We start from the raw sequence: 27,118 nt of genomic DNA on the forward strand, positions 1-27,118 counted from the left end.
GGCTTGTGTTTCTATAACTGATTTAGATTTTGATTAATGTGTATGATATTAGTGATAGTGGTGGTGATGAATCATGGTATGTAAATTTCCAATCTGGCATTTACCTTTTGTGACTGAGGTAAACCATGTAAAACAACAGTCAGACTGGTTGTTCATGGGGTTTGAACCTGGGATCTTCCAAATGTGTCTCAAATGCTACTGCCTGAGCCAACTCATTTGGCAACTCATGTCTTGTTGTGAAGAAGGTACTTTATTATATTTCACTGTTTTTTTTTTTCTATGACGTGAATAACACAGTTTTTAGTCCTCCGTTGTCATTCTTAAACTATTATACAAGTCCTATGTAAATGAAGTTCGCTTTGCTCCCTATTAAGACAAACATTCGTTTTCCTAATTGCATGCAAAAAAATTACTTCAGTTCGAAGACTGAGATACGACTTCATTTATAAATCGTGTACAGTTTAATTAATATATTTGTTTATTGAAATCAATATTTAAGAATGTCATTTATTTTAAAGGATATTAGTGAATGAATAAATTATGAGATTCTAAGTGCATTGGAAATAACTAGTAGTACTGTGAAAACAGGCCATTGAGGACGAAGTTGTAAAACTAATAAATTGCTTTGTTAGATATCAACCCATAGATAACAGGGTTTACAAGTATTGTCTTAATCCTTTAAGGAGAGAAACGCGCTTATGCAGGGATAGACAAATTTTCAGAAACTAGTCGCCTTTTTTAAGGAGTTGGTACATTTTTCCTGCACATGCATTGAGAAAACCATTCAAACTAAGATAAAGTACATTTACTGAAGTATATTAAATACCTATGCAATCAAAACACACATTCTGAGACACCCAGTCCTCTTCACTAAGTCTATAATACAGGGTGTCCCATTTATCTTGTGCACCTATTATAACTTTTTTGTTTGAATAGGTATTGGAATTTTTGTTCTTGAGAGTTATGTTAGAACGAGGGGCTAACATGAGTGTAGAAATTTGGTGCATGTAACTACATTATGGTACAAGATACACGTGATGTCATTTTTCAAATAGCACTACATGCTTTAATCATGTTACATTGATTACACACATTAAGACGAGTTAAAAAATGTATCACAGTGTCACCTTCCCAGTCAATAACAAAATGCAAAATGAATGCCATCAGAATGTGCCGTTTGTTGTGGTGCCCCATTCATCTTGTGCATTAACTTACACAAAACGAAAGACGACTGACGTCCGTACACGTCATGTGTTGTGTGTTTGCTGTCTTAACATGTAAACAAACCACAACTGTCAACGTCACAATTCACGTACAGTGGCCTTCACGGTCTCCGGACCTATAACTGTAACTATAAAGGACAGTGTGTACCAGAACATTCTGACAACACCAGACGACATGCAGCAATGCATTCGACAGGCTTGTGTGTCCATTCAGTCAGCAACATGCTGGGGTCTTTCGGGGAACGCCTTCGAATTTGCATTAATGTGAATGGTCACCATTTGGAACATCATCTGTGATTTTCAAAGCATAACATTATCACATTGGAAGTACGTTTTTGTTTCGTTTTGTTATTGATTAGGAAGGTGACATTGTAATACATTTTTGAACTCGTCTTAATGTGTGTGTGTGTAATCAATGTAACATGATTAAAGTATCTAGTGCTATAGTCCCGTCGCTCTAATTTCCGGCAGCCAATTGCGTTGCAGGTCGGCTACATTTAAACTTGTGCGTCTTGTGATTCGCTTATGAAGACGTTATTCTTTTCTTAAGGCTCGATAAATACTTAATATAATCGCCCGCCATTTTGTCTCTTTCGTTGGCGTTCGCAGAAAGCACGCGAAGACGTTATTTGCCGCTCAATTATTTGCTGAATTACAGTGTGTTTGATTTATTATCATAGGAGCTATGGCATGATAATGTTTAACGGTGTGGCAAATAGATTCCTCATATGGTAGCTCGGGAACGAAAGAACAAAAATGGCGAATGATACTACCTACCTAGACTTTATAGAGCCTTGACTTCCTAAGACGTAAGCAAAGAGGAGGAGTCACGCCGGAAATAACAGCGTCGCGACTATAGTTGAAAAATTGATGACGTCACGTGTATCTTGTACCATAACGTAGTTACATGCACCAAATCTCCACACTCATGTTAGTCCGTTGTAGATATGAAATGGAAGAAAACAGTCATATAACTGTTAGGAAGACAATGGACCATTTTCATGATAGACTGGGATATTTTTTGGCTGTGAATAGTTCTTATTTTAAGCATCTGTGATAAAGTTTGGTTAGTTATAATGTCTTGTTTAATTTTATGGCCTACTCAACATGATTTTGCACACTTACTTGTCTCAAGTTTAAAGTCCACTAAACAAGTTTAATCATCATCATATCCCTCACGTATTAGACCCTGCAGGATCTGTTACGGTCTCATGCCAGCGCTTGCGTGGTCTTCCCAATTTACTCTTTCCTCTTGGTACATAAGTAAGAATCTGTTTAGGCCATCGTGTGCGATCCATCCTTTCAACATTTTTTTCCACTGAAGTCGATATTGTTGAACAAAATTAACAAGTTTAATAAATTGTTAAAAGACATGAAATGGGTGAATGGGTGAAGTTTTTATGCTTTTATACATAATATTTAATGGAGATTCGGAATATGTAAATTTTAATATAAGGTGCCGCTTAAAAAAATTAGTTTACTGTTGCACTCTGTAGGCTATGTTTGAATAACTGCTTTCGCACACTAGCATAATATTGTATTGTTTATCTCCAACAATTTTTGTATAAAACTTTTTTTGTAGAATTAAAATTTAAGAAGTTATTAACAATATTCCGTACTTATTATTCACTCTGTCTATTTAATATATAATATCCTATTGAGATTCATAATTTTAAAAAATTGTTAGATTAGTGTCAGCACTTCACTCTTCCTGTCTTTATTGTTCAGACTACTGTTATATTATTCTGAATGGGGTCTCATTTTAGTCATTTATAAACGCCCTACTTGCTTGCATAATTTGTGATACTAGTTTTTTCTTATTTTTTTTCAGCAACCAAAGTTACCGGGACTGTGAAGTGGTTCAACGTAAAGAGCGGGTACGGATTCATAAACAGGTGAGTCCCCTCTGTTGTCAATGAGGATGTACAAATTATTGCAGCTCCCCCTTGTAATTGTGGTATCTTGCATAGTGAGAGTTTGAATTAGATCTGAAACTCTCCAGTTAGTGAAATAAAATTCAACAAAATCAGTGTGTTAGGAGTTTCAGTTATTATTTTTTATTCTAATAATAGGTTGATGCACAGCTGAACTTGATGGTGTAGCAGAAATTGTGCTTGGTTTGCTTGCAATTTTTAAAGACAAACTGGAAAAGTAACATTTTTCTTTGATGTTTAACGCATTATAGGTAATTTTGCAGTTGTGCCCTTTAATATATTAATATACTATGAATCATTCTGATCATTAGTATCGAGCAATCCTTAAAGCAGTATGAGATCTTCAGAGGGAGGGGTTGTACATTTTTTCTAGATCCGTGCAACTGAATGTTTAGTATTTGTGTCTCTGTCCTTCATGTTCTATCATTGATAATGCATCACCTTTCTCAAATTAAGGCGAGGATGATAGGTGAAATGTTTACTTTCTACAATTTTGAAGCTAGAGACTCCCGAGACTTCATATGTTAGCACTGAAATTGCATTACCATCGTCAAATCTTGTATTTATAAAAAGCATTATTTTATTCAAATTTGAGCAATTTCATAGTGAGATCTACAGTGCAGACCCAACAACCTTTGTATCTAGATTCGAAACCATGTACTGAGTCATCCAATTATCGACTAGAGACTCACCCATGTCTTGCAAGAAAATACTGGAACTGCCGCCTCCATTTTCCACACATTTCCGGAATCTGCTTAGGAAATTATCCATTTCTTTTCTTAGTTCTCTTTGAGAATTTGAATTAATCTCTTGACGGATGTTATCCTCTCTTCATCTAAAGTGTGTGGATTCGTCTTGTACACTTTGTCTTTTAATGATCCTGAGAGATTATAATCTCCTGGCATTGCAAACAGATTCTGTACGGACGTACAAATCATAAATAAACGCCTGATGTGGACTAGAATAATTAGGCTTATTATTTGAGGGGCTCGGGCATAAAAAAAATGCTGACCTTTTTGTCAAAAATGAGATTTGTAGCATATCTAATCATGGTGAAAAACACTGATTTCTCAGACAACTGAGATTGACAATGTAAAGCGCCAGCAGAATTGTGTTGCCAGCTTAGTGAAACAACTCTTTGCTGGGCTTAAAGTAGACAAGTCGGGAAAACCAATGTTTCGCCCATCATAAAGGAATCTCGTGGCTCGGTAAGATAAGAATGCCGTAACTTAGGTTTGACTTGTTCTGTATATTAGTCATACAGCAATACATGTATGCAACATTGTTTCTCAGAATTATTAGTCCACACAGTTGTGAGATTTCAAGAGACGAAAATAGTGGGGGGGTGGGAATCAGGCAATGTTCACATTTCATCCCCTGCAAGGCAGAGGATCGTAAGTGCCATTTTTAGTGAAAATGAGAATAAATTGCCTGGAACTACGCATCAACTGGTAAAACTGCATTAAGCCCTGACCTCTTTTCCCCGTTCTTATGTTGGTTTAAGCCATTAGTGTCAGAGTTGTAAGCTCCAAAAGCAGTTGTGGAGCTAGAGTCGGAGCTTGAACTTGCTTATGTTGTGGAAGCACCGGAGCTCGGAACAGGCATAGTGGAGCGCTCCGCTCCGTTTAGGCTGTGTCTGACAACGCTGGTTTAAGCTTTCAGTATCTTATTCACCACCATGTTGGATAACTACAGTAATCGTGTTTCCTGCAAAGTTAGCAAAATAGTGCTTAAGATACTCTGCCTTGCAGAAGACGATTTAGCGATTTTATAGCGTATAGCTCATTCTTTTTGTGACAATATGATCCAGTAGTTAAAAATCATGAATATTGCAGATATTCATTATAACTTGATGTTTTGTGTCGTTCCCTGTTTTTTTCCACTTATCCTTCAGTTAACAGGAACAAAGCATAGCACAACATGCCTTGTTTGGAATAGTCAGTGAAAAAAGTATATAAAAGCAGTGAAGAGTTTCTTTTGATAAAGGGCCAGTGTCTGTATAGCTGCTTCCGTAATTGTGAAATGTTTCACCGGATAGTGTCACAGACAGTCATATTTCTAAATTGAATGCTAAATTTATTGAATGCACATTTTGGCTAATTATTGAAGTTGACTACATCTCAATCCCCAGCGATTTGCGACCTACATTTTGGAAGACAACTAAATATGTTGTTGACATACAGGAAAATGTGTTTTACTAGTTTTAGTGCGAGATTAGATATTTCCAACGCCAACTCTGATAATTTCTATTACTAGTTCTGTCATTGTTACAGTATGCGCACTGTATTTCGGAATTCTATAATATTTTGTTAATTTGTATAGACATTTAATTTCTTACCAGTTGTTGTAACCATTTCTATGATAGTACTTTTACGAGAGAACAGTATTGACAGTACCACTAACATTCTCTTGTGGTTTGGATCCAGAGACATCCAGAAATTTCTCTGCTTTGAGGACCACAAAACATGTTTGGTATATTACTAGTGTAAATAGTAGATATGACGTTAATACCTATAGACCGATATTTTTTTACTGCAGTTTTACATGGTTCTCTAAGCTAAGATATGGTGATAAAATTCTCCTTTCACACTTATCTTTCCCGTTGTTAATCCTATCTTTGCAGATGCAGAATAATTTCCACAATTTGAAAGTTTATAGGAGAGAATGTGTTGCATGTGTATATTGAATACATTGTATTTTTAACATTATTGTAAAATATGACTTCTTTATTTAAATTTTTGTATTTTATATAAATCCGTAATTTGCGTTTATTAAGCTGTCGGGTGTTTTGTAGGAGTGATGGATTATGTGTAATGTTCACATTATGTAAGAGCAATTAATAAAATTTATTTGAAAAAAAAAAGCGACAAGAAGAACAAATGAAAGATTGCCCTCAATGAGAATTATTTTACATTGTATCCGTAGTTTGGAATCATTGTTAGCTTTCTCATGAAACATCCTATTGAAGAACATAAACAAATTGAACTTAATTAATATTTGAGGAGAAAAATTCGCTCCGGCGCTGGGGATCGAACCTGAGTCCTTGGTTCTATGTACCAAGTGCTCTGACCACTCAATCCACAGCACCGGATCGAACCCTCCTCCTTCAATGTTTCCCTTTGTGGCCTGACTCCAAGTTAGGCATATATGTTGACGTATATGTCCAATGTCAACTGCCATTATATTAGGAGTGCACTCAGCTGAGTGACTTGTTTGGCCAGGATTCCGCAGTTAAGTGCACAGTAATCTGTACAGACATATGCCCTGCAGCTATAAGAATATTATAGATTTATTAATTTGTCCTACAGAATAATGTCTGTAATATTGACAATTAATATTTGAGGAGAAAAATTCGCTCTGGTGCCGGGGCTCGAACCCGGGTCCTTGGTTCTACGTACCAAGCGCTCTGACCACTGAGCTACGCCGAATTCAATCCACAGCACCGGATCAAACCCTCCTCCTTCAATGTTTCCCTTTGTGGCCTGTCTCCAAGTTAATAAAATTGAAGTTAACTTAAATTCACTCATGATTCAAAGCTGAAGTCGTTTACAAAATGTTATTGAAAATGAAAATATATAATAATAGTGATGATGATGGGACTAACAAAATATCTCACACACACATACACAATGGGTGAACAGTATAGAGCAGAACAGGTTTCACGGCTGGCAGGCCGGCTATGCGCGCGGAGGTGGGGGACCCAAGGCCGCGCGAGGCATCTGTTCTGCTCTATACTGTTCATCCAGTATTATGGGTCAACCATATATCTCAGCCGACAACAGCACCGCGTTTGTGCGGGCGGGAGGGAAGCAGTCTGCGGGGATAACTGGTTTAATCAAGGTCTCGCAATGCCGTTTGTTCTGTTTTGCAGTGAGTGCAACGCGTGAAGTGAGAGTAATGGCAAATAATAGGTCTAATTATTCTATTCCACTTCGGGTGTTTATTTACGATTCGCATGTCCGTACAGAATCCACTCGTGTGTCAGGAGATTATTTGAGAGAATTTTCCAGGTGTTCCGAGTCTCAAGTGGTGGGACGATTCATAGATTAGTTAACGCATTTCGTGAAACAGGGAATGTTCTTGGTAAGAAACGAAGATGACGTACAGTGTGTAAAACAAATCCACACACTTTAAACGAACTTAAGGATAACATTTGCCAAGAGATCAATTCAATCTCTCAAGGGAACTAAGAAAAGTAATGGGTAATTCCAAAAGAAGATGCCAGAAATGTGTTGAAAACGAAACGAAGGCAGGCAATTCCAGCATCTCCTTTAGTGACGTGAATCTGGTCACCCTAGACATGGGTGAGTACATAACTTTTAAAGTACATTAGGCTCTCGTATTGGTCGGCTCGTGAAGCGACAGCTTATCCGCCAAGGGGGACCCCACCTCATCTTCGGTGCCGCGATATATTGTTGATCGAATATATAATATAATTGGAAAAAATGCTGGGAGAAAGAAATCTATGTTATAAAATACAGTAAACAAGTACATTGGATAAAAATTAGAGAGAGAAAATTAGTACAATATAAAGTAACAGTTACATGCTTGTTTACTTTGTTTCTGAACCAATCTAGTCGTTCAGTTTAATTTATTGTGCTTGAGCAACCGATGCCTACAGTTTACTTTTTGGACGGAGCAATTCAGGTAATTCTTGGAAAAAAGATTGGTTGTAGGATTTGATTCTACTCGTTTTTAGATTGTAATGTTTGAGACATAGTATTTATAGTCCCATTACCATTGGTACCGATTGACAATAAAAATTACATCATTACTGATTCTTTACTTGCATATAAAATTATCGCAAAATTTAACTCGGCAATCGAAATGTGGACTATATAGCGTGTTCTTTGAGATTAAAAATAAATGTGCACCCCGTAATTTTCGTATGTGAATTTACGAATGTCTGTTCTGTGTGTACTTTACGAAAAAAATGCACGGTATGAAGAGATCAGGGTTTGGGCAAACGGCTATGGATTTCTCTTCCCGCTTCCTGGAATATTGTCTGAGAACAATATGTCCGCAGTTACACTGTAGTCCGTCTTGTAGAAAAAAATAGTTCGTGTCCCACCGTGGAACGTCAAAAGTAAGAGATATATATTTTGGGTCGTTTCGAGTAAGGGCAAGTGAGATAGAATTCCAAAGACGCAACTTTCATTCGTCGACTGTAATGTTCAGAGCTAAGGAAGTTTGGCTGAGGCACAAGCCGCAAGTCGGTGACTGGCCGCACAGGAGAAGGAGCGATGACCCTTGGCAAAACATGACTTGCGCACTACTCTCTCCCTCTCGGCAGATTATAAATTGAAGTCCCGTTCACACAAAAAAGGAACGGAGGGAGGGTACAGCTAGACAGAAATAACACGTATCGTGTGAGGCGATGTTACACGTCGCAGAGTGCAGACTCTGGATAAGCCACGTGTTTTAATTTCCTTGCTTTCGTTCATGTTGAAGTTTTATACACGTATGGTCTATGGTTGGTTAGTGTATGAGTTATTCCTATTCTTACATGCAAAAGATAGAGAGAGCTGTAAGATTTTGTAGATAAAAATAGATTCTAGATAGTCCTCTCGATAGTGGAAATATCTGTGCTTTTGCCTACACATGCTTACACACCTTTTTTCAAACTATAAATTTTCTATAAGTGTTTATTTATATTTCAAATCAGGCAAAAATGGTTAAAATGACTATTTAATTTATATTTGCATCGACTATTTTTTAATCTTTTCTTAAAGTACGAAATATCTCCAAATTGCGGTGTATGTTATGCCATGTGATACAATATTTTATTGTATCTAAATGCTGTTTACAGATTAGAATTAAGCAAAACAGGTGATGACACTTGCAGTAATTCTGCAAAAAAAAAAAACTTACCAGAAAACACTTGCTACTTACAGCACATGGTTTTGAAATACTGCTGTGGTGCTCCCCTTCCTCTTTTATTCTTCATGAAAACTATAGCAGTCTCGAGAGTGGAAATATACTGAGAGCAATATTGGGAACTATGTTTTTATAGAGGGTTTTAATGTCAGTTTTTTATGTTTTCTCAGTTATGGTGTGTTTTGGAAAAGGATATTTTTTTAGTGCATTGATAGAGAGGATGGGTGATTGTTATTTTTACAAAGTTGAGTTTACGATCATATTTTCGCGAGGTATCACAATGCTATTGTTACCTGGTTTATGGATCTACAAATGTGGTATTTTCATTAAGTGTTTATTGCGAGCAAGTAAGAAGTTATGTTGCAATGGAAACTTTGATGTTGCAGTTTTGTAACATTTTGAATTTCTTGTATTTGCAAACAATTAATCATAGTTGTCATTATGGTATAGGTGCTTTTCACTTTCTGAGAAACGCATAAATCATTTACTTCTGATTAGAGCTTAAATTCGTGGGAGATTGCAGAATTTTGTGACTTGCGTAAAAATTAGAGTTCAACGGAAGAGAGCTGTGTCGTGGATATGCCAGAAATAAAACTTGGCCAAGCTCTATGCTGTGTTCGTGCGTACATAAATGTTAGACATTTTGGCATTGGATAACTTGCAAAGGCTTTTTAATTAAGTTACGGGTGACAAAGAAATACGTTATTACAGTTGCAATTATTTCCAAATGAAAGCTTGCATTGTTACATACAGCTGATAGCTGCTTGTACAGATGTTAACAGTGGCTAATATAACACCTCCTTTATTAAGAAATTGTGTGAGTAATATTGGATGCATTATAGTGAAACTTTTTTTGTAACAGGTGGAGGTTGAAACGCGCACCCACACAAAATATTTTTTTTTATGCCTAATGTGCAGTGGAATGGATCGGTGACGTTATTTTTAACATTTTGTCATCAATAGTGCTAATATACGTGAATGACTTGGTAGATCCAACGTAATGGTCTTTCATATTTTAAAATTAAACATTTACACCATATTTATTTATTCATCTGTATGTAAATTAATGAATTCACTACAAGTATATGTGTATATATATATATATATATATATATATATATATATGTGTGTGTGTGTGTGTGTGTGTGTGTGTAACAAGTATATATATATATATATATATATATATATATATATAACTATACTTTTTTTTGACAGATGGGACATGACAGGAGCGTTGCGATCGGAAAAACAACTGAATGTTACATAGCGCGGTAGGCCTGTTGCTATGGTAACAACGGTTGAGTTACCAAACTTACCGTTCCCACATGGCGAGTGCTTAATAGCTCCTTGGCGACATAAGCTACATTTATTGTGCACACAATGTTAGCATTGGCACGTTTCGTCTTTGATTCACTGTCGATTTTTGTATTGTCTTACCTTCGCGTCAGTTGTTAATGAATGTTTTAACGTCAGCCATCTTAACGACAATTGCTAGCTTCCATCAGCTGGCAGCGTGGTAGTCCATATTGGCAACATGGCACTGTAGTTCCAAGCTCGGCCGTTTAACTGGCATGTCCCATCTTTCAAATGAAACAAGTATAGTGGAAAATTTTCATTCATAATTATTATAAGTGCAGAGAGTTGAATAGATGTAAACTTTTTATACTCACGTTCATTTCATTATTAAAATATGTCTTTCATTTCATTATTAAAATATGTCTACTGTGCAGTATGAGTCATGAGCCTATTTAGTCATGGCCGCTCAGAACGTTATCAGACAGGATTTTAGGCCAATGCCTATTTTGTTCCTTTAGGAGAAAGAAAAAATAATGATTAGGCTAATATTTACGTTTCATGAAAATTGAAAGCTTCAGAGAGTTTGATAGTGTCCTAAAATGCTCTGGAATGATTGTTAGAGCCTAATTTGTTAATACTCGGCTTAAAATGGCTAAATCAATGTAAAGTTCCGTTATTTCACTATTTACTCGCATGCACATACATGTAAGCAATATTAAAGGTCAGTTTTACATGGATTAACACTACCGAGAAATGCAACAATGGATGGAACATGGTATTTTCGTCTAATAGAATTTCAACAACAATGCTGTATAGCGGTTAGTTTGAATGTCTGTTAGCTGTTTCTCTTTCCCTCTCGTTTGTGTTGAGAAGTTTTAAGTGGTAGGACGTCATCCTGTGCAGCTTAATGTTGAGAGATAAAGGTGCAACATCTGTGCTGATCTGGCAATGTCTAACAGAATTTCTACAATTCACTTTTGATGGAAAAAATAATATTTTGCGAGATTCGTAACAATAGTCGAAATATATTTTAATATTATAATATTTATACAGAACCATGGAAGGAGTCCATAATCGTACCAATTTTTAAGAGGGGGGACAAGACTAACTGTAGTAACTTTCGAGGAATATCACTTTTGTTGACGTCGTACAAAATTTTGTCGAATATCCTTTTGAGAAGATTAACTCCATATGTAGATGAAATTATTGGGGATCATCAGTGTGGTTTTAGGTGTAATAGATCGACTATTGATCAGAGTTTTTGTATTCGACAGATATTGGAGAAAAAATGGGATTATAAGGGTACAGTACATCAGTTATTCATAGATTTAAAAAATGCGTATGATTCGGTTAAGAGAGAAGTTTTATATAATATTCTTATTGAATTTGGTATTCCCAAGAAACTAGTTCGATTAATTAAAATGTGTCTTGGTGAAACTTACAGCAGATTCCGTATAGGCCAGTTTCTATCTGATGCTTTTCCAATTCACTGCAGGCTAAAGCAGGGAGATGCACTATCACCTTTACTTTTTAACTTCGCTGTAGAATATGCCATTAGGAAAGTTCAGGATAATAGACAGGGTTTGGAGTTGAATGGGTTAAATCAGCTTCTTGTCTATGCGGATGACGTGAATATGCTAGGAGAAAATCCACAAACGATTAGGGAAAACGCGGAAATTCTAGTTGAAGCAAGTAAAGCGATAGGGTTGGAAGTCAATCCCGAAAAGACTAAGTATATGATTATGTCTCGTGACCAGAATATTGTACGAAATGGAACTATAAAAATTGGAGATTTATCTTTTGAAGAGGTGGAAAAATTCAAATATCTTGGAGCAACAGTAACAAATATAAATGACACTCGGGAGGAAATTAATTAAATGCAGAATAAATGTGGGAAATGCGTGTTATTATTCGGTTGAGAAGCTTTTGTCATCTACTTAGTCTTCTGTCAAAAAATCTGAAAGTTAGAATTTATAAAACAGTTATATTACTGGTTGTTCTGTATGGTTGTGAAACTTGGACTCTCACTTTGAGAGAGGAACAGAGATTAAGGGTGTTTGAGAATAAGATTTTTAGAAAAATATTTGGGGCTAAGAGGGATGAAGTTACAGGAGAATGGAGAAAGTTACACAACACAGAGCTGCACGCATTGTATTCTTCATCTGACATAATTAGGAACATAAAATCCAGACGTTTGAGATGGGCAGGACATGTAGCACGTATGGGCGAATCCAGAAATGCATATAGAGTGTTAGTTGGGAGGCCGGAGGGAAAAAGACCTTTGGGGAGGCCGAGACGTAGGTGGGAAGATAATATTAAAATGGATTTGAGGGAGGTGGGATATGATGGTAGAGACTGGATTAATCTTGCTCAGGAAAGGGACCAATGGCGGGCTTATGTGAGGGCGGCAATGAACCTCCGGGTTCCTTAAAAGCCAGTAAGTAAGTAATATTTATATATTGACTGAGCTGTGCTGAGGTGAAATTCTTTTAAAGACGGCTACAATTTAAGCTTTTAAATTTCAATAGTTAAAGTATTTATGGGTCATTGAGATTTTGGTTGTTTGAACCAAGTAATTGCAGTTTGTGATAGAAATACGGCAATACGACATTTAGAATTTTAATTCAGTTAACCATTGCTTATTTTGTAAACAAAGGCCTACAGTCGTTATACTCTGGCAATATAGATGACTCTAAAGTTCTGTTGTTTTGTACTGAAATTCGTAGTCGTTCCTACAATAACTTCTATGTGCAGAATATAAAATTTTTCAGTAGGAAGAAAAAACACATTCATTCATTCTATGGCAGTGGTACATAGGAGACTGTGAATTCTTACATTTTCGAAAGAAAGAAATATAATTACATATAGAAGATTTTATTATTTGCTGCATCACTATTTAAATTATTTAATAGAGCAAAAATCTGAAAATCGAAAAATATGTTGCATAGGAGTCACTTGCAGGAACGACTTGATGCTGCCTCATAAGTTACATGGTTGCTGCAGCTCCACTTCTTAAAACTTTTTATCCTAACATCATGTAACCTATTTAGTTCATAGGGTTTCTGGAACAATCAGGAACGAATTGCCTCATGTCAGTTCGTTCATTTCCAATATGAAAAAATGTTTTTGTAAACCCTCATCCTGGATTTCAATATTCAGAGAGAAATGCTCAGATATTCCACTCCCACCTCAGCCTGTTGTACACCGTAGGGATCATGGATTCAGTCAGTGGTGTATTATTCTAAATATTTTAAAGAAGTGGTCACAATTATTGAAGAATTACCTGAATCCAATACAGCAGCGTACATGAAAGCAGTGAAAGAATGATTGTGTGACCCATCAGTGGAAAAAAGATATTGCCTACATAACATCTCACTTTTCATATCTGCAAGCATTGAACAATTAGAACGTAGCCAAATAGCAATAGTAAAGGATGCCCAGGTGAACATAATTATATTGTAGGCTACTTTGGGTTAAAAGTGGGACAATATACTAAATAAGAATGTAGGAATTTTCATTGTTGAAGAAAGTATCAAGAATGATATTGGGAGAAAATGTAACTGTTCCAGTAGGTATTGATGTTTCTACTGTAGCTAACTTAAAATTTGCTCCTCTCACATCTGTTTCAGTAGAAAGAAGTTTCTCTGCTTTCAAAATATTTCTTATTGACAAAAGGCAAAGATTAACTTTGGAGAATTTAGAAAAAAAATCTGGTGATGTACTGTGCAGATAATTATGAAAAAGAATGAGCATTGAATTGAATTTCAATAACTTAAAAAGTGTACGAATTATTATTTTTTCAGTATAGGCCTATTCAATTTATGCAGCTATGTTTACATAATATACAGTTGTTTGTCTCCATTTTTTTAATATACCTTTTTATGCCATGTTTTGTGTATTTTAGTGTATAGCCTAATTTGAGTGAAATAGATTTCAAGCCTTGATCTATAAGTGCCTAAAATGCTTAGTTTTACTAAAACAAAACCTCATTTATTAAATTTTGAGCTTATTTTAGGCACCTAAAAGTAAAATTTTTAATGCCTAAAAATCTGATGTCGGGTTGTTATACAAAATGTTTATGAATGATCATATTATAAAATAGTTCAGTATGCATTTTGCTGTTGGTGTACTTTACATCATTGTGGTTATATTACAAATATTGTAAACTATGTTCTGTTTTCTTTCAGAAACGACACCAAAGATGACGTGTTTGTTCACCAAGTAAGTAAATTAATGTTTCTTGTTGGCAGGCTAATGTCCTATTGAAATGCTTATACAGGGTTGCCAGATCCTCTCATCACGAATCCAGGACAGGTGATGCATACCTTAAAGTGATTACATATTTGAATCAATTCAATTTACAATACAACTGATTTTATTCGTTTTATATATTTCAGCTAATTATATAGGACATGCCTAAACTTTTAATTTTGTTACATTTTTGCTAGATCATGAAATTTCCTTTGAATTATTGATAAAATCTGGAAAAATAATGTCATATTACAGCCTGATCTATACAAAAAATTCAGCTACAGTGTTTAAATTCAATCAATAATAAATCAACTTCCAAAGAAGTATAGAATAGAGATACAGTACCTAATACATACTATAGTATTATCATTTTATTTCAGTACAACCCAATAAGAGGTGTTATGTTACACCCTGATCTATCTAGAAAAAAATAGGTTATACAGTGTTTAAATCCTAACAATAATAAATGAACTTTCAAAGAGAGTAAATAATAAATATACAGTATAATGCCTAATACATACTGTAGTATTATCGTTTTTATTTCAGTACAGCCCAATAGTAGGTGCCAGGCGAAGTTGACAATAGTAATAAAATTACAATAATTACGGCAATAAAAAAATTAAATCAACGTAATTTTAATTCTAACTATAAATAAATAAATAAATGCAATAAACTAGGACTATAAATGAAAACTATGCTATGTCTACTATCACCATGACAACTTAGATAATTACATTGCACCTACAATTAAATTTTCAGTCGTATCTTTTCAACCTTTCCTTAAATGTATTGATTTTGAGAGGACTACCCTGAAAGATTGCCGCAGGTAAGCTGTTCCAGTCTACTATTGTGCAGTTAACAAAGAAAAATTTTGCCACATCCGTAATTTGTTTACTGCATTTAAACTTCCTGATATGATCAGCCCTGCTTAAGTATGATGGTTGCACTAATCTAGCATTGATGTCGGTCCATGCCTTGTATCACATTTGTGCCTTAAGAAATGCAGTCAGTCTGGTTTTTCGTTACCTTGATTTGAGAAATTCTCACCCTAAGTCTTTTACTATTTCTTCGCCTTGTCTCTTTCCCATTTTGACGTATTTTGCTGCCCTGCGTTGGACCTTTTCTTGAGTGTTTGATCTTTTCTATTTTTCTATTGAATAAGGAATTTGAAAAACCATTTTATAGACATGGCATTTTTTTTTTTTTAAGGACATATAATTCAATCCAGGACACAAGACACTATTAAAATCGAGAACAATTCTGGGAAATCCAGAATGTCTGGCAACCCTGTGCATATAAACGTGCACTTGAAATGTTATTGAGAGGGTAAATTCGTTTCATATACATGTTAGCGTAAACAAAATTAATTCTCTTCGATTTATTTGTTGTGGTATTTGTTCTTACAAGATAGTTGTGGAAATTTATCTTACTGTTATATTTAAGCAAGGATTTTGGGACAGGTTGATTGTAGACTTTCTAAAATCTAAAAATTACATAATTATATAGCTTACAGTTATAACATTTAGCTTCTAATTTCGGAACTTGACAGTTTGTTTAAAGGAGTTTTGGTATCTCAAAAAACTGAAGTTTTTTTTTTTATTTTGTTTACAGTCAGCCATTGTGAAGAACAATCCCAAGAAGGCAGTGCGCAGCGTTGGTGATGGGGAAGTGGTGGAATTTGATGTGGTAGTGGGTGAGAAAGGGAATGAAGCTGCTAACGTAACGGGTCCTAATGGAGAGCCAGTGAAAGGTTCTCCCTATGCTGCAGACAAGAGGCGAGGCTACCGCCAGTGGTTTTACCCTAGACGAGGTGGTGGTGGGGGTATGCGACCACGCAGACCTCGTGAAGATGCAGAAGGTTGGTATACTTATTTAGTTCACAAGCACTTAAGAAATTGTATGTAATTAACTTCATAGCAGGTTTTTTTAATACTGGCTTCGTTTAATCTTCACCATCCCTCATTACACATATAAATAAAACTAACAATCCTTATGGGTGATATACATCTTCTGAAGTAAATAAAATTAATGTGCCAATTTTATTGGCTTTCCTCTCTGTTCACACGTGAGCTTCTTAAGATCTGTTCATTACTACTGGATTTATTTTCTGAGATTGAATGTTTCTGTCACTTGACACTTAAACATTTGAATCTATCTTCATCTTCTATAAATTTGTTGCTTGTTTCTTGAAGCTTGTGATCTGTTTACAGTACAAGTCAGAAAATGTTGTATTTGAATTAAATTTTATATACCTAAAATATGTCGTGTAGACAAAACATAATTAATTTATATATAATAAAAATTTTTAATTTGGGATAACATATATGGACTGATTTGAGACAGTAATACTATTCCTTTTATAATAGAGTACAGCTTGCAGAGTACAAGCAAAGGCAGTAATTTTGTGGTCAGTATAAGTTGACTTATGGAATGTTAAAAGGAATAAGTTTTTATATGAGGTAAAGGTATTCCCTTTACAAGCATGAAGGCGATTGTGACTACCTCCAAGCTTTCAAGATGACACTAGGAGAAGAAGTTAAGTGGATTGTACTATCTCTGACCGCCTTTCATTTCGAGGAAAGACCTGATGCTGTAGATGGTTTTTGATATTCAGTATCTGCAAATCAATTTTTCCGAGAATGGTGTTTATGAAGTATGATAAAAGATGAAAGATCTTTTGGTTAAAATAAGAAAATGACAACTCAAAATCAACTACAATTTTTTTAATGTTTCTTGCTTAAGATGGGAAGATAAGTGAGCTGATGATTCCTAAGTTTGGAGAAATTAGTATATGCAGAATTAGTTGAATTTATCATTGCAAAAATGGGTGTTAATGAAAAACACAATCACAAAATAGCAATGAAGTCGAAATTGGCTTGACTCTTTTATTATTCCTTGCATAAGGTGGGAATGCAATAAAATGAGCTTAGTAGTATGTTCGCAGACTGTAGAGTTTCGGAAAATTATATTTTGAATTATATCTACTTTTCGTTATAACTTGCAGTCAAAGCCAGAAGTTTCGAGGTACCTTGTAAAAAAGTCACTGTGAGAGAGAGAGAGAATTGTAGGAATACTTCAAATTGTTCTACAGCTCCCCTTCCATGTTCCTCAGCACCAGTAGCACAATTTACAGTTTATGCAGCAATACCGAATGTTGACTGTGTACTAATAGTTGATAATACTGTTCATGGACGAGTCACTATTTTGTCTTCAGTCACCCGATTATGGAGGGAAGCCTGGGGAATATTTGCTTTGTAACATCTCTGGTTATGGTGTGGAGTGGTATCAGTTTTAAAGCCTGCTGAAGAATGGTTTGTTTTAAGGTGGTGCTTTGTGTCAAAGCATAGCGACTGTGTTAGCAGAACATAAAATACCATTTGCTTTTTCGTCTAACATTTCATCTTTATGCATTACAAGGACACACCAAACCACGTACTACATGATGGAATATCTTCCCTGTGTCTAAACTACAGCCGGCCAGTCTCCGACTCTGACATTTCGCTTGGAAAGAGAAGAGAGAACGAGAGAGAAAGATAGTGACCAGCATTGCCAACCTGTGGCATTTTGAAGTTGTGAAAAGAACCTCGAAATTCCACTGTGAATGAAACTATTCTGCTAAATTTTAACCTTAAAACACTCTGGTTCGGTTTAAAGTAATGTTTTTAATTCTATTGTAATTTGCTGTTACAAGACTTGGGTTCTGATATGCGAAGATTAATTCAATCGCTGTTTGCAATGCTGGGAGAGAGGCGGGCGCTAGAGATTAAAGTTGTCTGCTAGAACCAACCAGCTATGAGCGTCTGATGTATTTAGCGCAATGTTGCCACTTCTTTTTTTATGCGAAGCACGTGGCGAACGAGTCGTTAGTTCTTTGTGTTGTAGTACAGGCGAAGTAGTTGTGTTGTTTAGTCCTTGAGCGATTTACGGTGCCTGTAAACATTATTGATATAGTAATATGACCCGTGGTCGTCAGAATCAAAGAAGGAAAAAATCGGCTCTTTTAAGAGCTGAAGTCATGAATTTATATACAGACTGCGTGAATATTTTGAGAAGGAGCGAGACAATGGAGAACCTCTTCTCCCTGTTACGAAAGTGGTAGATAGAGTTTTTGACGCTTTGAAGGTGGGAAAAATAACAGTTAAAAGTGTGGCGTCTTTCTACTTGAGTATTAATAGATTCTAAGGAAAGTAGAGTCTATTTCATTTGATATGCTTTCATTATAAACATATTCCCATAGTCTGTGGTAATATACTGTAGGCCTATGTATAATTTACATATGTGTTCCCATTAGTTTTTATTCTGTTATAATTATTTAGCTGTGTACATTAACGAAAGATGCGATCTACGTTTGTGTAAAACTGTAAAATGATTTACATACGCGTTCGCATTAGTTTTTATTCTGTTATAATTATTTAGCTGTGTACATTAACGAAAGATGCGATCTACGTTTGTGTAAAATTGTAAAATGATTTACATACGCGTTCGCATTAGTTTTTATTCTGTTATAATTATTTAGCTGTGTACATTAACGAAAGATGCGATCTACGTTTGTGTAAAACTGTAAAATGATTTACATACGCGTTCGCATTAGTTTTTATTCTGTTATAATTATTTAGCTGTGTACATTAACGAAAGATGCGATCTACGTTTGTGTAAAATTGTAAAATGATTTACATACGCGTTCGCATTAGTTTTTATTCTGTTATAATTATTTAGCTGTGTACATTAACGAAAGATGCGATCTACGTTTGTGTAAAACTGTAAAATGATTTACATACACGTTCGCATTAGTTTTTTTTTTTTTTTTTTTTTTTTTTGTGATCTACGCTAGCTGTGTACATTAACGAAGGATATGATCTAAGTTATATGTAAAATGATTTATAGGCAAGCCTACGCGTTCGAATTAGTTTTTATTCTGCACCACAAAATCGGCCGGCTAGCGCATGACAGTTTTCATTCTGTCTATACGTATCGGCAACACTGTCTCCCTCGGTCACGAGAAACGTCAGGGCCGGAGAACGACCGGCTGTACTGTAGATACAAATCCTGATATTTGAAAACAGTAAGTCTCTGAAGATAAGATTTTTTCATACCATCTTGAATATTCCATGTAGTGAAGTGAGAATTCTTTTCACACAATGCAGTGTAGATGTTCTCTTATTCTTTTACAGAGATTGCAGTTTGAAATGTTTTGACTGAGTGGCACTGGGTCTTTTCGTTATTATTTTTATGTTCAAGTATCTGTGTGTTCTCTTATTACAGGGTATGAGAGCGGTGAAGGTAAAGGTGATGAAGGATCAGAGGCCCGTGATGGGGGTCAGCCTCGACGTTACAGACCACGTCGTCGCTTCGAACCCAACAACTATTACAATACACGACCGCGCCGTCCACCTGCTAATCGCGACTCCCAAGCCCAGGATGGGGTAAGTGCCGCTGCCTCTCATTGAGAAATGGTCTCAGAATAAGTTGTAGCTTCGTATTTGAAAGGTTTATTTTGTTATTCTTTACATTCTCAAGATATACAGGTGATTCACGAGGATTTACCACCACTTATGGAGCTTATTTCCGAAGACTTTCTGAGCAAAAAAGTCATATAAACATGTATACTAATCTCAGTATTTTCAGAGTTACAGTAAACTGAAATTGTTAGTAAAATATCCTTTTACTTTAGTTTTAAGGGTGAAAGAATATTAAATATACAGAATGAACTATTCAGAAGTATTATTTCTTTAATTGGCTAGAGTTCTGAAGCTAAAAATGTGTTGTTAATTGCTTTGTATAGATTTTTCATTTTTTAACTGAAAATTACATTGTTATTACACACTTATCACAATTTTTGCTAATTGTGCAACTTTAGAAACTTGATTCTTTACAGTTTAATTGTGTATTCTAACATACATTCTTGAAGAATTTACGAGAGTTGCATGATTTGTAACAATTGTTGTGATAAACGCGTAAGAAAAACGTAATTTTGAAGTTAAAAATCGAAAAAAAATTCTGTACAAAGTAACTATGGAATTCAAAACACATTTTTAATTTCACAATACTAGCTAATTAAAGAAATGATACTCCTGAATAGTTCATCCTTTATAATATTCTTTTACCCTTAAAATAAAGAATAATGGTATTTTACAAACAACTTGAAATTAGTGTAACTGAAAATATTGATATTAGGACATTTGTGTGTATATGACATTTTTTTCTCAGAATGTCTTTGGAAATAAGCTCCGTAAGTGATGGTAAATCCTCGTGAATCACTCTGTATGGTAAGTCCTATGTCAGCTTTTTATTGATTCAGCTGAATATTTTATATTTTTACAGTAAAAAAAAAGCAGCAGCTCTCTCTTTAACACCAGAAAAATTGAGCTATGTAATGTTGGGACTTAATGGAAGGTAGAAGGTAGGCGTTGAGGTAGCATTGACAGAATGAATAAATGTGTCTTTTAATACAAAAATGTACGTCATAAACTTTCTTTCACTTACATTGTTATTAGTGTTATTACAGTGCCAATGACTTTTCCTGATGCACAACTGCCAAGCAATAGTATACACTTCTAAGTATTCTGCTTTAAAAGATGAGGGAAGGGGGACAATAACTGGGTGGAAGTTCTTAAAAAGAAATATAATATAAGATTTTGGTGGGAGTATGTTATGCAACTTAGACTGGTGATATCTGGCTGCAAGTCATTTATATTTGTAGTACGAGGCTGAGTCAAAAAGTAACCTTAATAAATAAATAAAAAAAATCAAACTCGCATAGTAGTACTACACATACTGTGTGTGTGTGTGTGTGTGTGTGTGTGTGTGTGTGTGTGTGTGTATATATATATATTTTTTTTTTTTTTTTTCAGCCACCGGCGTGGCTCAGTGGGTTAAGGCGCTTGCCTGCTGGTCTGAAGTTGCGTTCGGGCGTGGGTTCGATCCCCGCTTGGACTGATTACCTGGTTGGGTTTTTTCCGAGGTTTTCCCCAACTGTAATGCGAATGCACGGTAATCTATGGCGATTCCTCGGCCTCATCTCGCCAAATATCATCTCGCTATCACCAATCTCATCGACGCTAAATAACCTAGTAGTTGATATAGCATCGTTAAATAACCCACTAAAAATATATATATATATATTTTTTAAATCCAATGTCACCAGGTTGTCTTTTCGACATTTCTGGTCTTCTCTCCTGGCCTTGGCTTAATTGTAACCCACTTCTGATGTTGGGGTGCCTGGAAGGCGGAGTTACATTACCCCGATGATGTGATAGGATGATTATGATAATGTGGTGCCAGGAGAGGTCTTAAATCTAAACTTAACCTAAATTCCAGACCATGAACGAACACAGGAATAATCCCCTTTAAGGGAAAATTCTAACCGGGAATCGAACCCGGGACCTCATAAACTATAGCCAGAAGCTCTGACTACTAGACCATGAGGCTGGTCGTATTTTAATATATATATATATCTCTCAGGAAGACTTGCATTGAACATAGTAGGGACTATGTTGAAAAGTGATGAAGTATTTGTAGTCGTATTGTAAATATTCAATTATTAAGGTTACTTATTGACTCTCCCTCGTATAGTTTCCAAAATGGGTTATTGGCAGACTTTCAAATCATTGAAAGTTTTAGAATACAGTTTCTCCTGTGAAGTAACCTGTAATTAACGTATTTTTTTCCATCTTGTTTTGTCTTCATTCTGAATTTCATGCAGCTCACTAGTGTTAAGTGTAATTCCTTCATGAGTCTGCATTATATCTACATCTGTTATAAGTTATATACTGAGGAAATCGTATTTCGTTTTGAGATAGTCATCAAATCTGCCTTTTCCTCCTGCGCATATAGATCTATCTACACAGCAGACAAATAAAAACAAGCTCCCCAAATTGACAGTAAGAGTGTGAAATTGAAGCTTAAATTTATCTGATGTGCAGATCGAAGAACTATGGTTGCGGTTTGAAAAAGTTTCGACACGAGCATGTTAAAATTTCTGTTTTGAGAAGATAGTTTTAGCCATGAGATCTATCTGTCTCTGTATGTATAATGCTTTCTCTTAAACTGTAGTAGTAAGAATTGTAATTTTATGAAAATTGACTTTATCTAAAAAAAAAAAAACTGCAATGTTATACTGATTTAATATACTACTTTGATTAATGTTGAATTTGATAGCTTAAATATTAGTAAGTCATGTTTTACTTGTATTAGTGACTGAAATATGAATTTTCTTGTTCTGATAGAGTGAGTTGAAAGAAGGTGGGGAATTTGAAGGTGGAGAAGGTCGTGGTGGGGGTCGAGGACGTGGAGGACCTCCTCGACGGTTCTTCCGTCGCAACTTCAGGGGTGGTCGTGGCCCTCCCAGGCGACCTCGCAGTCAGGATGGGCAGGTGAGTGGTGGGAGTCTCATTTGTCTGCTTTCATTGTAGAATAGTGTGTGTGTGGTGGACCCACTAGGCTTATTCACTTGTTCTGCAGAACGTGAGTGAGGGTGAGGGCCGTGAACCAAGAGGTGATGGCCCCCAAGGAGGAAGGCCCCCACGCCCCCGTTACCGTCGCCGTTTACCTCGCCAGTCTCGTGGACCACCACGTAACAGTCAAAGCGAGGGAGAGGGTAAAGGCAAGGTACGTTAGAATTTTTTACCTAACATTTGTGATGGAGGAGAGTATCTTTTCTTATCTCATGAAATTATAGATTTGAATGGTAATGATACTGTTAATGTATCATTAAATGAAGGGTGTGTGGACATGTGTGTATGTTCACCTTGTTAAAGATTCTTGAAATTTAATACAGTTTAGTATTTTCATGACTGAAATTTGCCCTCCACTTCCAAAATAATGCTTGCATTTGAACACCTGTTTTTCTAGTTGAGACCCAGTGTATGCTTAAATCGCCTGTTTCAATGATAACGTGGATGGCGTGAATGTTATGTGGGAAACCAAGCACAGAAATTTTGTTTTGATGTATATCTTAAGTTTGAACAGCATACAGATGATTATGGAGTAGAAAAAAATGATCAAGTGAGATGTGGCATGTTCTGTTGCAGGTACATGGAAATGTACATAAAAAAGAGTGCAATAAGTTTGTTGGAAATAATGTATTAGGGATTAAACCAATGTCATTGTTTTTACATAAAATAATCTGGTGTCTGGAACACTGGACTTCCATTGTGACATTCCTCCCCCCCTCCCCCCTCACTGTTCAATGTAGCTGGACTTTGAAATCTACTGGTGATGCTAGTAAGAGTAAAGGCAATATGTTTTGTTGTAAAATACAGTAATTTACAAAATTTTGTAAAAGCTATATTTTTCAACATACATTTTCTTTTCTTTTCCCCTCTTCGTAAGTTATCTTTTGTGTAACTCTTATTCTAGCATATATGTACAAAATTTTATTGATATAACTTAGAGCCTTTTTTAAATTTATATATCTTCTCACCATTTGTGAGCTGCCACAAGGGACAAAGAGTACTTAACCATAGAAATTTTTAAAAGTTCATGAAAAACCATTAATTTTGTTTTAACAATGAAATTCTTACAAGTACATAGCTGCAAATAATTTTTTTTTTTTTTTTTTTTTTTTTTTTGAGATTAGTGGAAATATACCTATTTTTAGAAAGGTAAGTGTTACAAAAAAGTAAAGAATGCTACTGAACTTAGTTTGATTTCGAATATAGGTGATTCTTCAGGAGAGCAATTGATCCTTTCAATGCAGCTAAGGTTACAATCTGAATAATAGACGTAGGTATTCCAAGCCTCTTAAACACATCTTTCATGAAGAGAGTAGCGGTACCTCTTGCTCCAACCAGAAGTCCAGTTACTTCAAGCTCTTTTAGCTGGTATTTTTTGAGGTAATAGGGAATGGTAGGATTGTAGATATTCTTTTTTTCATATCCACTTCTGCTGGCTGTTCCTCATCCGTTTCGAAATGCACAGTGGGATCAATTATGTATCCAGATCTTATAGATTCCTTCAAAGCTATTATATCTATGCGCCGTGTACTGCCAGTGATGGAGAGACCATGTACTTCTTCAAAGGTGTTTTAATCGGCATCTTTAAGGGCAGTGGCTATAATTGATCGTACTTGGTGGTGTCTAGCATTTCACAGAGCTTCGCCGTGCAGACAGGATCCCAGGACGTACTGAAATCAAATGCTGGATGTCAATATCAGTTACAATATACCATTCATTTCCAAAAGTATTCTTTTAATTGGAGATAAATCTTTCAAATGACATTGAAGATTTGAAGTAATTTTTGTAACAAACCAATAACAAATAACTTTGTCCACCGTCAGAACATATCAGTATTTTTAATTTGATTACTTCATAAAGTAAGAATCATAACTTCATTCCCATATCATGCAAATAAAGACATAGAGTTGTCACTAAGTTAACACTTAATTAAGAAAAAATTCAAAACTTTTATGCTGATTTCTGTTCCTGATGTGGAAAGAATAGGAAGAAAGAAAGAAGTTACAAAGAATGGAAAAGATTGAAGAAAGGGTAGAAGCAAAGTAATGTTGTGAGATGCTTATTTTGGAAGGAAGGAACAAGTTTGAATATTGTGAGATATTTTGGTCTACAAATACAAATTGTGATTCTGAATAAGAGTGGAGTAACAATATTAACACACGCACATGTGTGCACACCCACAAATGTATTGAAAAATAAAATTACAAGAGTATATATGGAAGTGGATGAATTTGTGAACTATTTATGACATAGGGGTGGGAACGTAATTTCATTTGGAAATATTTGGTTTCACAGAACGAGTCAGATGGTGGAGATTGGGATGGCAAGGCAAGTGCAAGAAATGAATTGCTTTATATGTTGTGCACAGTATTGCCAGTGTGTTGTAGAAGCTTGTTGTGCAGTCTGGAACCTTTATAATCTTCTGAAACATAATTTAACTTTCAGTTTGACTTACAAATGAATTCATCGGAATTACATCTCTTTTATTTCTTCTTGTCTTAAATATGTTTCCTTGCTTATGGAAATAGAGATTCGATCCAAACTGTGCCACAAGATGTCATTGGTGCATGGTTGTAATGTGAAGCATGTCTTTTTTTTTCTTTCTTTCAGTCTGAACCAACTGAAGGGTCACCAGAGTCTCAAGTGAGTACCATAGGGCATGATATGTTGTGAGTTTGATAGCTTGTATATGGTCTTGGTATGAAATGAAACAGCCTTAAGATGGTTCATTTTTCATGATATTTTTAATATAAGTTCATTCAAAAGTTACTTCAAAGCGTTAAATATATTATAATATTTGAGGCAGAAAAAAATCACTGTTGGGTTTTACAAAATATTGGAAATATATTTGCTGTTCTCTTTGACAAAATAAAAACCATACTTTCTACAACACCATGCATAGTATTTTACAGATATTTCCGGTTTCTTGAAAGATAGATTTTTCAGTTGTTGGATGTGCCACAAACACTATTTTCTTGAGGCATCAGAAGTCTGCCAGATTGAGATCTGGGGATCGTGGAGGCCATATTGTGGGAAGGTGTCTACTGAAGACGATATCACTAAAGATCCATGTAATTGAAAGGATGAGAATGAGATAGTCCAAAGCCACACTTTTAACAATTTTTTTGTGCAAATTCATTTTTTATACATATGAGGAAGCTACCAATAAAATATTCCAAAAATTATTCAACAAATGACATAAGTATATGCTGAAGGAATTATGATATCGCACCTAATAGCATTGGACTAAATCTTCGGTACATTCTCCTGTAAAATTTAATCTGTGTGACTTAAGAATATATCATTCTCACTCCTTCAGTTGTTTTGCAGGAGTGTAGATGTGGGGCAGCATGCCATCTTGTATGAAGATTATATTTTCCAGTTCATGATTCTTCGGTTTAGTGGGAATGAAGTTCTCCAGCATACTGCAGTTGTGCTCCCCATTTACTGTGTCTGTTTCTATTATTTCATTGTTTTCTTCGAAGAAATATGAATCGTAGTTGAATTGGAAAGTGAAGCCATACCATGCAGTGATTTTCAGATCATGAAGACCTTGTTGAATTAAAACCTGGGGGTCATCTTCATATCAAATTCTGCAGTTACTTGTGTTAATTTCACTATTAAGAAAGAAGTATGCTGAATCTCTACAGAAAACTTCGTCCAGCCAATGATTAAGTTAAATTTGTTGGCACAAAAAAGGCAAAATTATCTATCTCCTGCTTGTCCCTTTCAGTGTGAACATTCTTTTTAGTTTATATGGATACAGACTAAGATGTTTTCTCCAAACTTTGCTGTAACTCATTTGAAGATGCCTGGACATTTGACTAACACTACTAATTCGTTAAAGTTTTAATAAATAAAGTGGTAACATGGAAATGCTAAAAGTAATAAATGAAAAATCCTGTTGTTAGCCTAACACAGTGATGCTTCTCTCTCCCCTGTCTAAAATGTAATATTTACAGCTCTTTAAAATTAGAAGTAACTTTTGAGTGGCATTCTATGTACTTATAAATTACACATCCCTGCCCAGTTCAATAATTTAATTTAAGAACTATATGAAATAAACAAAATAAGCAATAATTTT

At 35.3% G+C, this 27,118-nt stretch overlaps 1 protein-coding gene across 4 annotated transcripts in view; it reads left to right on the forward strand.

The window, feature by feature from the left end:
• The window catches only part of yps (ypsilon schachtel), a 44,601-nt gene that overhangs the window by 7,482 nt on the left and 10,001 nt on the right, over window positions 1-27,118 (forward strand). Inside the window, exons 2-9 of one of the 4 annotated variants that reach the window (XM_069844318.1) lie at window positions 3,055-3,118; window positions 14,518-14,551; window positions 16,193-16,439; window positions 19,844-20,004; window positions 22,807-22,953; window positions 23,042-23,188; window positions 25,330-25,362; window positions 25,645-25,677. In XM_069844318.1, coding sequence (XP_069700419.1) covers window positions 3,055-3,118; window positions 14,518-14,551; window positions 16,193-16,439; window positions 19,844-20,004; window positions 22,807-22,953; window positions 23,042-23,188; window positions 25,330-25,362; window positions 25,645-25,677 — 866 coding nt within the window. The remainder of the gene's footprint in view (window positions 1-3,054; window positions 3,119-14,517; window positions 14,552-16,192; window positions 16,440-19,843; window positions 20,005-22,806; window positions 22,954-23,041; window positions 23,189-25,329; window positions 25,363-25,644; window positions 25,678-27,118) is intronic. The other 3 variants (XM_069844319.1, XM_069844320.1, XM_069844321.1) reach the window with 3 other exon arrangements.

Source organism: Periplaneta americana, chromosome 13 (assembly GCF_040183065.1).
Source record: "Periplaneta americana isolate PAMFEO1 chromosome 13, P.americana_PAMFEO1_priV1, whole genome shotgun sequence".
In the NCBI taxonomy this organism is placed as follows: Eukaryota; Metazoa; Arthropoda; class Insecta; order Blattodea; family Blattidae; genus Periplaneta; species Periplaneta americana.